At 44.4% G+C, this 15,302-nt stretch overlaps 1 protein-coding gene across 4 annotated transcripts in view; it reads right to left on the bottom strand.

Moving 5' to 3' along the window:
* Window positions 1–15,302, bottom strand: part of TPMT (thiopurine S-methyltransferase) — a 1,030,391-nt gene that overhangs the window by 492,138 nt on the left and 522,951 nt on the right. For all 4 annotated transcript variants that reach the window (XM_069613591.1, XM_069613590.1, XM_069613588.1 and 1 more), the window contains one exon: window positions 9,934–10,066. In XM_069613591.1, the coding sequence (XP_069469692.1) occupies window positions 9,934–10,066 (133 nt within the window). The remainder of the gene's footprint in view (window positions 1–9,933; window positions 10,067–15,302) is intronic.

Genomic DNA, 15,302 nt, shown 5'->3' with positions numbered 1-15,302 from the left:
GTATAGTTTCTTTCGGCAGGGGAACATTTTTTAGAAAAGAAAGCTACCGGATGAAGCTGTCCAGTAACACGATGACGTTGAGGCAATACAGCCCCCATAGCACAACCTGAAACATCAGCTTCTAAGAAAAAAGGTTGTTCAACATCAGGGTGTAATAAAATAGGTCCAGAAACAAACTTATCTTTCAGAAAATCAAAAGCTTTCTCAGCGTCTTCATTCCATTTAAATTTGACTCCTTTCTTTAATATTCTTGTTAAAGGAGAAATAATCTGTGAAAAATTCTGTATGAATCTACGATAAAAGTTAGCAAAACCAATAAAACTTTGCAAATCTTTTACTGAAGTCGGCTGTGACCAATCTCGTACTGCTTTCACCTTAGCTGAATCCATTTCTAACCCTTCCGGAGACAAAACAAAACCTAAAATTCCACTCTATCAGTGTGAAATTGGCTTTTTTCAAGTTTTGCAAACAATTGGTTTTCTCTTAATTTAGTCAACACCTTTTTAACATGTTAAATGTGTTCATTCAATTCTTTAGAAAATATTAAGTTGTCGTCTATATATACTACAACAAACACATCCAAATATTCTCGAAGAACTTGATTGATGAAAAATTGAAATGCAGCAGGAGCATTACAAAGACCGAATGGCATGACCTGGTACTCAAATAACCCATAACGAGTCCTAAATGCTGTTTTCCATTCGTCACCCTCTCTCACTCTTACTAAATGATAAGCTCCTCTGAGATCCAATTTTGAGAATATTTTAGCTCCTTGAATTCTGTCCAACATGACTGAAATCAGAGGTAAAGGATATCTATTCTTAATTGTGATCTTATTCAATGCCCTATAATCTATACATGTTCTCAAGGTCTTATCTTTTTTGGGCACGAAAAATAATGGTGAAGCTGCTGGGGACTGGGAATGTCTAATAAACCCTTTGGCAAGATTCTCATCAAGATATTCCTTTAAATATTCATTTTTTTTTTCTGTCAATGCATAAACTCTTCCACAAGGTATAGGAGCTCCATCTTCTAAATCAATTCTACAATCAAATGAACGATGTGGAGGTAATTCACTAGCCACTTCCTTATCAAACACGTCCTTAAACTCTTGATAGCAATCTGGTAAAATACCGGACACAGCTCCTATAACATGTTCCCTAACAACTCCAGCAGCTAAACACACTCCTTGAACTTCTGAAATTACTTCTTGATCCCATTCCTGAGAAAACACAGAACATTGTTCCCTACAAATTTCTGACTTAAACTCCACCGTTCTTCTTCCCCAATCTATATAAGGATTGTGTAAAGTCAACCATGGCATTCCTAAAATATTTTGCAATTGTGGTGCATCAATTAATTCAAATACAATTTCCTCACCATGCTTTTCACCAATCTTCATCATTAAAACACATGTCATCTTAGTAATCAAACCTGAGGTCAATTGTGTACCATCCACAGCTCTAACTTGTTCTGGTACTCCCTTAGTTACAACAGGCACCCCCAATCTCTCCGCTAAAGCCAAATCCATAACATTTCCAGTGGCTCCACAATCAATCACACACAGACCACCACACCTTAGTTTACCATCCCAATATAAGGATACGTTAATAGTGATATGTGGTATAGCTGTTTGAATGGTATTTGCTACCACTTGTCCTTTCTCAGGAAAAGGAGGAAACCTTTTAGGAGCACGTGGACATTTTCCTACAAAATGTGTTCCATCTCCGCAATACAAACACAATTTCTCCTTACATCTTCTTTCTTTCTCTTGTTTAGTTAAAGGACCTCTGATTTGATTATCACTTACTGGTAGCTTAACTTCTTTTCCTGAATTTTGTTCAACTTTAGGTCGTTCACTTCTACTCCAGTTTCTGATTTCAGAAAAATGTCTCCTCTTTTCGGACCTTTGTTCTAATAATCTCAAGTCTAATTGAATTACTAAGGAAATTAAATCTTCACAAATTGTAGGTCTCTATACTATCGTTGCCAGGGCATCCTTTAATTCCTCCCTTAATCCTCTATAAAAGATCGAGGCTCTCTTCTCTTCTGGCCACTCACTCTCTTGCACCAGGGATCTAAATTGTGTAATGTAAGCTACCAGCTCTCTGTTACCCTGACGTAATTCTAATAATTCTCCATCTATACTTAAAGATGAAGTTCTTTTGTCAAACATCTTACGGAATTCATCTTTAAACAGGTTCCAGTTTTGAGTTCTCTAGCACCTCTTTCTACAAAAGGAACTGACCATGCTGATGCCTCTCCTGTAAGATAGGAAATTAAAAATGCCACTCTTGTTGTTCCGGTAGGAAATGCTTCCGGTCTACACAAGTAATGTAGTTCACACTGCATTAGAAATGTCTTTAATTTTCTGTGATCTCCACTAAATCTTTCTGGTGGCGCTAATGGAGTTGATACTAAAGAAATTCCTGGTGTTAAATGTATGTCTTTCTTATCTTTTTTCTCTTCAACTTCATAATTTGGCCATTTTACATTTAACTCTGGATACAAAACTGGTGGTTCTTGCTCTAAATTTCTTTTAATCTTAGAAGTACTTGGAGTTTCTGATCTATGTACATAACTACTTAACTCTTCCATTTTAACTCCCAAAGTTACTGTCTCACTCTTAGCTAACTTCAAATCTTCTTTTATTTCCATTAACATCTTTCCTATAGCCCCCAAACTTAACTCTGACTCTGGTTCCATCATCACTCAGGCAGGATTTAAATACTTGGGCCTTTCATTCTGTCAAGGTCCAGTCTTGAATCTTCCTGCAGGAGTGATGCTGGCCCACCAGACCCCCTAGGTGTGCCAACTCAACAATCTCTAATAAATACAATTACCAAACTGGCAAACCCAAGGGGAAAGGGGAATGGAGAACAAAACAAAAGCAGATCTTCACTGGTCTTTTCTATGAAGACTTCTCGACTACTGGTTTTCCATCCGGAACTGGTGTTCTGGATTGATGATTCCTCAGTGTCGTGTCTGTGAAGATCTAAACATATATAATATACTATTACCTTCACTTTAATTAACCACAAAAACTTTAATATGTTTTCAGTTAAAGGAAATATATATATACCTGCAGCCTATGCTTGATAGCCTATAGGCTTAATATAGCTCAGTATCTTTCTTTCTGAATCTTTAATATCTTCTTTTACTCAAACTTATAGTCTCAAGAATCTTAATTTATTGTGAAGCATTAATAGTTCAAAATCCTTCAAATAATAGTCTTGAGATTTAAAAGTGTTCTTGTCTGAATATTGATGTCGGAAATTCACAATCAAAAGTTTATATTTTTTCTTGGTAACTTTCACTTAACTGCAGTACAAATGTTGAAGAGGAACACGCTACTATTGACATCTGGAACTAGCGTGCTCATACCTGAACTCCCATGAAGAATATAGGAATCCTTGACTGAAGATGTGCTCTCAAATGAAATGAAGCTAACAAAAAATAAACACGAAGCAAACGGCACCGCGCACTCTGGAAGATGAACCGCGCAGTAGAAGAGAAACCGCGCACAACGCGCACTCTGGAGAGATGAACCGCGCAGTTGAAAAGGAACCGAGCACACGCGCACACTGGAAAGGATCCGCGCACTAGAAAATAAGCGCTACCCAAACGGAAGCCAATTGAATAATACTTCCACGAAACAACGTACAAGAATATTCAGCTACGTCACAACCAGGAAGTATCAGGAGCTCAACAGAGGACGCCCGATACACGTTTTAAGGTACTTTACTCAAACAAACAATCTATGACGAACTTCACGTGTACGCATGAATTCAAATAAACATTCGATAATTTAGCATTGTAAAACACCACTAAAACTTGACTCATGTAAACAATATATATACTTAGATTCAGAAATACTATTCCAACTAGAACATTTACTAAGATTAAATGTAAATGCAGCCGCAATTACAGGGAAGCGAACGTTTACTTTACCAGCCGGTAAACAACACGAGCAAAGAGCACTTGAAAGTTCATAGCTTACTAGGATTACTTTCTCAAACGAATATTGTTTCAAAATAACTTCTTGACTCCAATAGTAGATATTATATTGATAACAAATAATAAGTGTTAACCACTTATTGACTTAGCTTGCTTCATCTGTATAGAATTTCTTCTTTCAACACAGGATGAGTTCTTCTTGAAATAACTTTCTCTTCTCAGTAGTTTTTTCCTTCTTAAAAAGTTTCTAAAGATCACTATAGTTAAATTTTCTAGAGAGCTAAATAACTGCAACCTTCCTCTTAGGAAACTGGAATTAAAGGCAGTTTAGAATCTTAGTGAAAGTTCCAAACGACCTCACAGCATCTCTCATCCAATCACTGTTGTGGAACGGACCCTCCATCTTGGCTTGGGAAATTAGGCACTTCCTGAATAATTTTACATTAAGGAAACTTAAGTAAACAATCCGATGTTTAATTCAGAGCAAACACCCAAACATCACTCAACATTACTCCTACAAATATATATGATGATGTAGCCTCCTAAATGGGAGTTTTCTAATAAAGTGTCCCTTTGAAAATGTGGAAATATGCCATGGAATCCTGACACCTCTCCAGAAGCTTTGCCGGGTTCAAGGCCTTCCTCTTCCCTGAACCAGAGCGTGGGCTCATGATTGATGACGCTGGAGAGGATGCGCCCTGCCTGGCAGCCGAAGAGCCCGACCGTTCGGCGCTCCCGGTACACGCAGACTCGTGGTGCTTTGCCTTCTGTTGGACCCCTGTCGCCGGGGCGCCCTCACAGGATTTAGAAGACCGCTCGGACTTCTTCTTCTCACCTGACGGGCTCTTTCCTTCCAGCCAGTTGGAGAGACGAAGGTGTCGGTCCCTGATGGTCCGTTCTGACATGTTCCCACAAAACGCACAGTCCTTCTCCACGTGCACTTTGTCCTCATGAAGGCAGTAGAGACATTTCGAGTGCTCGTCCTCCTTGAACACATTCTGCAGCTGGCATCCAGGGCAAACCCTGAACAGCTTTCCGGGCGTCGAGCTTCCTTTCTCCTGGGCCATGTCCGGGTAGGCCGCAGAAACTTCTGGACTCCTCCAAGAAGCGTAACTCGACGAAAATTTCGCCCTTGAGGGGTGTAGAAAATCCGAAACGGGTCCCCGTTGATCGGATGTAGAGACGGTGGAGCTTGAGGCTCTATTTGACCAAAAAATGAGAAAATCTCTTTGAAAAAGCACAAAAACGCAGCAAAAAACTCGAGAGCTAAACACGAGCACTCCCAACACTTGAGCGTGCGGTAAAAATCTGAGGATGGCTACCTGAGGCGGGGCTTAAGGAGAGGGCAGTCATTGGCTGGGGGCAGTATGACCCAGAGACCAGTGATTGGTTACTACTAAGACAGACAGATCAGAAACAAAACTGATACTGATTTTTTTCTTTACCGAGGATTCCCGGCCCGACGACGGGGAATATTCATGAGCATGTGAATCCATGCCAGACCCCATGCTGGAGAAGGTAAAAACACACACAGCAAAACACATTTAAGAACGGGAAAAAGGCTCACACTCTTACCAGGTGAAAAAAATAAACCCTAGAAATCCAGCAAAGCTGCTGAGGGACTCATTAGGTAAGGGAAATCAGCCATTTATGAGAATTTTTCCTAACAGGGGGACACACCATGCACACAAACACACACAGATACACACATACACACATATGCACGCGCTGTGGGAGTTAGACCCGGAGGATGGCATAGATTTTACAAACTGATTACGGAACATCATTTTCAGAAGGAACAGTGACTCCTATTAAGCTACAGAACCAGAAAAAAACATACCTGCTGCTGGCCTTCCAGACCACGCTCCGAATGAGTGTTTCCGACCTTCCAAAACGCTAACAGGGTGGGATGTACTATTGCCAACCTTCCAAACTACACTCAGGTTTAAGGCGCATTTCTCCTCTTATAAAGCACACTTGAAATGGGTAAAATATAAACTTTCCATCTTCAAATGCACTATAAGATGGAAAATGTATATATGTTCTCCATGAACATACAATAACATGGAAGAGTGATATGTACTGCATAAAACCACTAAAAACAAGCATTGATAAAGCCAACAGATTTGGCTTTTGTGTAGCCATGGGATAGGCATTTGGCATGCACTGCGTGAATGGTGATACTTGACCATGATACGACAAAGGCTGCAAAATGGTGTGAACACCTGCGCTGCCGGGCAAATGATTCCAGTGCTTGGCAAACGCCTATGATACCTGTACACAATCCAAAACTGTTGTCTTTGAGTGCTTGTTTTTCATATGACTTCAGTGCAAGGAAGAGATGCAAGGACACACACACTACTTATAAATCAAGTGATTAAAGGCATGCTTGGTTAAGACGCATTCTATTACACCAGTAGCGCAATTACAGCTGCAATTATTATTTGTTATTTCTATTATTATTATTAGGGTATTTATTGAGCACATACCGTGCTTCAGCAAGCAACAAAGTGCTTTACAAGTCTTAGGAGAAAGTACACACTGAGAAAAGCAGAGATTCAACGGATCGTGGAGCGAAGAATGGGGGCCGGGGAGGTTAGGCAGTTTGGCAGCAATGGCTATGAGGGCAAACAGGGGAAGAAAGAGGAGGGATCAAATCCCCCAGTCTCAGGATAGGTGGGGAGTTGAGACAATAACTCTCAGAAAACTGCTTAGAAATAACATTGTAAGGCCCTCTCTACTGCACAAAGTTTGGTGTTTGGCATGCAGCAGGGAATCTGGCGTGGACAGAGGTAGGCCTGCAGCAGGGAATCTGGCGTGGGCAGAGGTGGCGCTGCAGCAGGGGTTCTGGTGTGGGCAGAGGTAGCGCTTCAGCAGGGGTTCTGGTGTAGACAGGGGTATGCCTATAGCAGGGATTCGGGTGTGGGCAGAGGTCAGTGGTTGTTCATTGGATAGGTGGACAAGTGTTTAATTTGGATCCACCTTTAAAAATATAGAAACTGCTTTTTTATTTGTTCCACATATGTCTATGTGTCTCCCGGCCTTCTCTGTCCCAATTTTCTGCTATCATGCCTCTTGTTCTCACGCCCCTCTGCTTATGGGTCGGGTCGGCTGCCTCAAAGGAGAACAGTCGTACTCGTACCGTAACCCACTCTGGCCCCATGCCACATCAGGGACTGGGTCACGGTGACCCGGTCACCCTGCAGCTACCCTGAAAAGCAATAAGGGAACTGCAGCACCATGCAGGCATTAGGGGAGGTGTGGTATTCGGATGATTACTGAAAAGCTTAGCACTGGCCACTGGCTTAAGAGGTGCTCTGTGTGTCTTTTCAACCCCTGTGAAACTGCCAAGGCAAAGAGGCCAGCCAGTAATCTCACAGCAGCCCACTGGCTTGCACCCCTTAAATTCTTTGGTGTGCACATACACCACCTGTGAAAAGGCTGCCACCAGCCCCTAACTGATGTGCATGCATAAAGGGGGCCTAGAAAATGTCCAGGCTTCAAAGGCTCAGAACCGCCCATGTCTCTTGTTCTAACCATTAATGGTCAACAATGGGAATTGCCAATGGTGGAAATTTGGGAGAGAATTGAAGGTTACGCACCTTTGTAATCAAGGCGCATTGGTGGAAGGGAACTTCTAGCTGGAGGGATGTTGAAAAGAATACATTTTAGGACTAGAAACTCTTTTAAAGTATCTTAAATTGGGAAAGTGAACAGAGGCAAGTGTGTTCTGCAACCTGGCAGAACTACCACCCTTAATCCGAAGTTTACCGCACTACGCAGGACAATGTTTCACTGTATCATGTAAGCTTTCCCAGGATATGCCACACTTTCTCGACATAAGTAAGGAATTGCTCCATGGAAAAATCCCTGAAAGTGGCACTAAACGATTTGTTGCCTGAATGGAAGATTCTAGGAGTGCCCTCGCAATGCTACCCACATCCAGCCCGGACTGAGCCAATCCTTAGAATGACGGCCTTCCTCTGCTTTTGGGGTTCAGCATGTGCTGGGTTTCTCACCTCTGCTGAAGGAATATGAGTTTGCTTGAAAGCAATAGTTGACTAATGACATGCTGCTATTTCCTGTAATTACATGAAGCAGCTTCGGGTGCTCTCATTCTAGCCTCTTTCACAAGCACAGTTTTAAACTTAGTGCCTTGATGTGGGGAAGTCACCTCTGGGGGCTACATAGGTAGTGTCTCAAGTTGTGTAACATTAACTCTCTGTGGATTACCCTGCATTCCCTCTGTCAGATTCTCTGCCACCATTGAATTCACTTGCAAAAATCAAAGCAGATAGTGGGGTGACCATGCATTTTAAGCATTTTAAGCGGTCGTTACTCTGCTATGACACACGAAAGTATAGTATATTGTATGCATCTTGACCTTAATTCGAGCTTCAGCTTCGTTCCTGTATGTGGTCATGGCTGTCCTCGGTTGGTGACTGCAATATACTTTATCCCATGTGAATTTGCATGTGCTCTGATTAAAAACACACCGTTGTTGCAAACATGATTAACCTTTGGCTCTCGAAACACATGTGTTTCTACTGTGGGTATTATCATGTTAAAACTCATTGGTCTGCCTTTTGTATCGCTTGCACCCGAAATTGCACAGATGAACTGGGTGTCTGTCTGGAGCCACCTCGCCAATATTCACATTACAAATTAGACTCCTGTTTGTGTGTGCAATATACACAAAGGTATAATGGATCTGGCTGACATACAAACAATTGCAACAGAATTTATCATGCATATAGAACGCGCAAAAGAAATGTGGTTTTTTGAACAAATGTGCATGATCATCACTCACTACAAATAAATTGACAGATCATTTTACTCTGTGGTGTGTGTCTGTAGCAAAGTCCCCAAGGAGCCCCTGTCACCCCCAGATTTTATGCGTCTCATATGCCCCTGTGCTCTGTACTCAGCAGGATGGCCCTGGGCAGACATTCAATGAGCAGATGATGCACCCGACATGCACAGAGAAGGGATTGCACTGGAAGTAAAAGAGGACGACTCGCACTGTGTAAAACCGGTAATATCAGTGACTGCGCTAGGCAAGAATTGTAGTGGACAATCCAGTCACTGTACCACTCCAGCTGGACCTGTTATGCCATCTCTTTTGCAGCCAATCATATACCAAAAAAAAACACTACACGTATTCCAGAGGCCAGAATGAGCATGTTATGTACGTACCATTGTTCTTATTAAACAATGGGTTTTCGAGCAAGAATATCCCAGAATAAACCGTCACATGCCCAAAATTCTATTCCTTGGTACTCAATGGAGCCAAACTCCACCCAATAGCTCATTTTGTACACGGGGTACTCACCTGTGCCCGACCCTCAACCATTCTGTAGAGGTGGTAATCACCCATGGCCCCCATTCCATTTGTCAAGAGAGGAACAAAGCACTTACCATGTAAAATCAAGCAATATGACAATTACCATCAATGGGATCATGGTGGAAGTGCTTACTGGAGGCAACATCCAAAGGGCAAAACCCATAATTCTTACCAAGACCTCCTTGAGGGAGCTGCTGCTATTATTATTCTCCTCCAGGTCACGCAAGTGTGCCATTCCCCCAAAGCCTGTCTCTGATGGCGTCTGGCTGAATATGCAGTGTGTACCTGCACGAAGAGGTAGGGATGTTCCAGCAGCGCAAGCTCCCATTACACCAGGAGGATACAGGGTACCTCAGCTATAGGGGCATTAAAAGAGGACAGTCTAAGAAGCTCCCCTCTAGAAGGTAACACAAGACGGCCGGTGTGGTCTGTTATAGTGTTTGGGGGCGCATAGGACAGGCAGAGCAAAGAGTTTCTTGTTTTGGTGCGCAAATTAGTTAATACTAGGCACAATTACGTTGCTTTGTCATTCCCTATTAACTACTTGTAAACGCAATACACTGTGCAAAGCTTACATTTTGATACTGGTGTTCGATTATGTGGCAAAGTGAATTCTATGTTATGACACAAACCTTAAACACTTTGGCACCAGTAATTTCTGGAACTGCTTCTTCCACGTAAGAAAGTTTTTGTTCAGCAAAGAAATCCTTCAGTCCAATTTCACTAACATCGACTCCAGTAATTGTATGCCCCATGTCTGCTAACCTTTAAAGAAAAAAAATGTATCAGTACAAGTAGGTATTTTTGTTCTGGCATCCTCAGAAAGCATTTTGAACGACAAAAAGGTATGGTTTTTCTGCACAGAATACTGCATGAAACTAAAAGACTAAAGTAATTTGCTTTTATACACCTTGAAAGCAACAATGAACCATAAAGTATTACGCCGTGGTCGCAGGGGAGGGTTATATGCTCTATCAAACAATGCGTCAGTTAAAAATATAATTCTCATTTATAGCAAATTATTTGAATAATAATCTATAAGACACTACATTGTGCCCTTCATTAATACCTTGCCACTACATTTGATTTTACAATGTTGCAGGAAGCAGCCATCAGATACATGAGAAGCCCCATTGAAACTATAGCAGAAAAAAACGAGATCGGACTGCCACTTGTAGTAATGGGACTACATGAAGTTCCAAGAGTAGTATGGGTTCAAAGCCAACAGTAGTTTTGTTGTACTATATATACCTCTATTTATTTTATTCTCTCTTGTCCTTTAAAAGGTCTGCAAAGACTAGGAGGCGCGGCCCAAGATGGCCGTGTAAAGAAGCTGCTCCGCACCACACTGTCATATTAGTGGTTGTGCCTCTCACCCCAGTGAAGGTAGAGCCATCGCACAACAACTCGGAGCCCACAGGACCCAGGAAGGGGCTGCCGTTGCCGATTTGCCGCCCCTGGCGGGACCTGAGGAGCGAAACACAATCTGCCTCACATACAAGTCCCTTAATCACCTAGCACCACCATGTCTAGCTAATAAATTCACCATGAAACCTGCCACCTGAACCACCAGATCCTCCAACACTCTATGCTTGACAGTGCTCAGATTCCACTAAAAAAGAGGGACATAGGAGAAAATATTGACCCAGAGACATGGGATAAGATATGTCGGGCAGCACCCAAGGCTTCGATCTCATGCCAATATAAATTACACACAATTAAGCTATTAAACAGATGGCAATATGATCCGCTCAGGCTCTCCAAAATGTACCAATCATCTAGTCCAATATGTTGGTGGGGATGCGGATCCATGGCAGACTACTGGCATATGTGGTGGAGCTGCCCTCGAATCAATGTATATTGGAATGAAGTACTGGGTTGGATTAGGGATCTAGATGGGATTCAGAGGACAGCAGACCCCCCATCTAGTATTATTCGGATTTAAAAAAATTGAGGATGAATGGAGGAAGGTCAAAGATATAGCTGCGCAGCTGTTAGCCACGCAGGCTCTCATAGCCACGAAATGGAAATCCCCTGTAGTCCCAAACAAATAAGAATGGGGCAATGTAACTTCCAATATGTGTACCATGGAAAAAATCACAGCATCCATACACAGGAAATCCACGCAATGCGACATCTTATGAATGGAGTTTCTTAACAAGTATATGCCGGGAATGACACACGAACATCTGGCAAATGACCAGTCCCACAGCTCTACCCCATGTGAGAACACCCGCAAACAAAACACACAACTTAAGAAAGCGAAACACCATGATAACCTTCCAGACAAGGTGGTCCCCAAAATCTAACAAACCTATCAGCCAACTCATCAAACATTAGATAACACAACCCTCAGCAGAAGTCAATAAAGTCTTGTAGGGTGGGGGGAGGGAGGGAGGGGAAGAAAGAAGAAGAGCAGTCAACGTTTATTGACACTCTAAAGGGGAGTTAAATACGAATGGAAAAGTTCACAAGAGTATTGTTGAAATGTGGAATTGAATTACAATTGTTTTTGTTCAACAGCAATAACAGTTTTTTTTATGCTTGTTAATTTCTGACGTAAAAGCTGTAATCTGTTTGAAAGAAACTCTAATAAAAACAAATAAAAAAAAAAGTCAGAGGGACCAGCTTTACAGTACTCACCTCCCAACTCTGGAACACCCTACCGTTCAACATCAAAACTATCGAGTCCTTCCAGATCTTTAGGAAGCAGGTTATCAGCTGGCTCCTGAACAAAACAAAAGCACCACTGACTCCTGACCCCACATCCCTGCTCAGTAAACTGCTGCATGTATTGTAAATAACTGTATATTGAAATTGTATATTGCCAACTGTATATTGTTTAAACATATAACTGTAAATTGTGGGGGGCGTGGCTTAACAGCCATGGAGTAGGCAGCTCTTCCCGTGAGCTCCTGAACATCCGACTGAGATCCTGACGCACGAAACTAGAAACCAAAGCTGAGATCACCGGAAAAAATGCATGCAGCTGTCGGAATACAAGGAGCGCCAAATAAGCGTATAATGGACTGAAATGGCCGAATAAGTCCTTGGAAAGGGCCTCCGGAGCGCACAGACGCGATCTGGTCTGGACAACAACAAGATGGCGGAGGCAGGAGAACAAAGGGAACCTCCAGAGCACCCGATGGTCGGACTGCAGCGCACGGTATAGCGTGAGGGACTTGTCTTGGGCCGGAGAATGGAAGCGACGAAAGGCGCGTGCACAGCCTGTCACAGTGATTGTATCACTCTGATACTTCATAGCGAGTTTGTTGCTTGAAACCGACAGTGCGGATCACAGACGGCAGAGGAGGCTGGCAACAGTAGCCTGGCGAAGAGAAGCCCGGGGACACCCTCCCCGTCAGGCACTATGATGACGGCCCGGGCGCATGAAGAATGAGGTACTGTGCAGGCCCCCGGTGCCGAAAATTGGAGCTGCCGTGTACAGACGGTGTCACACGGAGAGTCCATTTAAGCAGCCAGTACGCGGCTGCATGAGAATAATGGGAATCTGGCGGACCCGACGCGCACGTCGGGGGAGGGGGTCAGACCAAAGGTGCGCTCTGTGTTGTGTACACATATGAACACAGAGTTCTGTGTTGTGTGTACGTGAATGCAGAAGCAATGGTGGCTGTGCGTCGGCAGCACTGAAGAGGAGCTGACCGCTGGCATACACAGTCAGCAGTAAACAAACAAAAAGGATCCCTGCCACAGTGATAAGATTTGTAGGCAATAACGTTGCAGTCCGGGGGGTGTGGTCAAGAGGCCGTGGAGCAGGATGTGTCTCCTCCACAGCTCCTGCTGAACCGGTACTGATCCTGTGGAAAAGTGGAATACAACATTGTGCTACAGTCCCCCAAACAGCAAGCACGCACTAATGAATATGTCGGGCATATGGAGGCACAGACTGCATGGGAACGCTCTGTATGCAAAGGCTTTTACTGCGAGTGGCAAGTTTGTATCCAATGCGAGGATGAGCTACAAAATGGCCGGCAAGAACTAAAGGAAGCCCTCTGGGTGAGAGAGACATGGAGGTCGCGTTGTTTTTGTTTTGTGATCGGGCGCACCCAACCTGCACACAGCCGCTGGTGGACTGTTACGGAGATCCAAGCCGAAGAAAGGAAGCGGGCGGGCTTCCCGACATCAATGTAGTAAAAGAGCATACTTTGGTGCGCTGGGGGCACGTCTGTCGAGACTGGGCTGAGGCCCAACTCCAGGCTAGTAACAAACAATTCGAGTGGGGCAAGTGGATGTGAGTGGCACTAAGACTGGCCTGCAGGTTTGTTTTTAAATAACAATTTGAGGCTTCTGCAAGGGGAAGGACGAGGAGGAAGAGGAGGCCAAGGCCAACTGGGGGGTCAACCCAGCGGGCTTGCCGGCCTGCCCAACGCACAGACTGAGCTGGGGTGGCGCGCAATGCCCACGAAAGGAGGAGGCTGGTTGAGCTTTTGAGGTATCGATGCCCCCATGCTAGGGTAAAGCTTTGGGTACTGGGACTGGGTGCGTGCCCTCCCCTGCTTGTGGAGCATAAAAGATGGGCAGGCCCACAATATAAGGCTGCTGCGTCATGTCTAATAAGCCTATAAGACAAAAAGTGAAGCAACCTACGCTGGACGAATTCGCCAGGACACCGCCGGGCCCGGAAAGTGCCAGGAGCAAAGACAAGCCCCCCGCGGGTGGCATGGCCGCCGCGGGTACAAATCAGGAGGTCCTGGCTGCGATTGCAGACTTGAAAGCAGACTTGAAAGCGGCCTGGGAAGCCAAGCTCGAAACAGTCGTGTCTGAACTGAAAACCGCATTGGACCTTAAGGTCGGTGAAGTGCGGAGGAGGTGAATCTACTCCGACAGGATGCAAGATCCCTGTCGGAGCGCACGGAGAGCCTGGAGAAGGAGGGGAGTTCGAACACAGCGGACTGCGCCTCGCACAAGTCGGGACTGCATGCCCTGGTGCAAAGAGTAGGCAACTTGGAGAGTAGGGCGGAGGAAGCGGAAGGACGCGCCCGAAGGAACAACATCCGCATTGTGGGTATACCGGAGGGAACAGAGGGCCATAACCCCACGGAGTTTGTCGAAAACATGTTGCTACAGGAGATAACCGGAGGAGTTCTGTCTCAAGGATTTGTTGTGGAACGAGCACATAGGGCTCTGATGAGGAAGCCGCCTCCGGGCAACCCGCCTAGGCCAGTTATCGCCAAAATCCTTAATTATCGAGACCGGGAGAAGATTCTGGAACACTTTGGCAAAGGTGGAACAATCAAGCGAGGGGAGGCGAACATAACAGCCTACCCGGACTATAGTACAGCGGAGCCGGATGAACTTTGGGGCTGTTAAGAAGAGACTGAGGGAAGCGGGCCGGAAATACATGCTACTTTACCCGGCGAAATTGAAGGTCTTTCATAAAAACAGAATTTTATTCTTTCACACTCCGGAGGATGCTATGGGATGGCTTGATACGCAGGGCTGCCCCCAGGGGCCCGACATCCAGATGGAAGAAGGAGGCGGACGAGATAAGTAAAGAGTAATGGGAGCACATGCAGATGGTTCAGTTTAAGACTATGGGACTTGATTATAGTCATCGATATGGCCTGTTATTAGATGGGATCAGAATGGAATAGATATTGTATTGTGTGCACTAGGACTGTGGCTTTATTAAGGAGCCTTGTAGGGCTAGCCCTCACACCCCCATTTTAGTATTAATAGTTAAGTGGCCATTAGGGCGACTTTACCCTACTGAGCTCTGAGCGTACCAGACAGGGCTAGATGTGGGGGTGCCTGAGATCCAGGGATGGAGCTGGGCAACAATTGGGGAGGGAGTTGTTGGGGAAGGCATGGGCGGGGAGAGGGGAGGGAGGTGGGGAGTTTGCTGTGTATATAGTTTTGGGGGGTTTGAGTTTAAACACAAGCCTACAGAGAATAGCCCTAGAATTGTATCTGTATTGCGCAGGCGGATGGGATTGGCTGAGAGGGAGGGAGGTGGGTATTGACGAGCCATGGGGGATCT

Source organism: Ambystoma mexicanum, chromosome 5p, assembly GCF_040938575.1.
Source record: "Ambystoma mexicanum isolate Mex_15411 chromosome 5p, UKY_AmexF1_1, whole genome shotgun sequence".
NCBI lineage: Eukaryota > Metazoa > Chordata > Amphibia > Caudata > Ambystomatidae > Ambystoma > Ambystoma mexicanum.
Note: the sequence above shows the minus strand (reverse complement) of the source record. Positions and strands in the feature narration are given on the sequence as shown.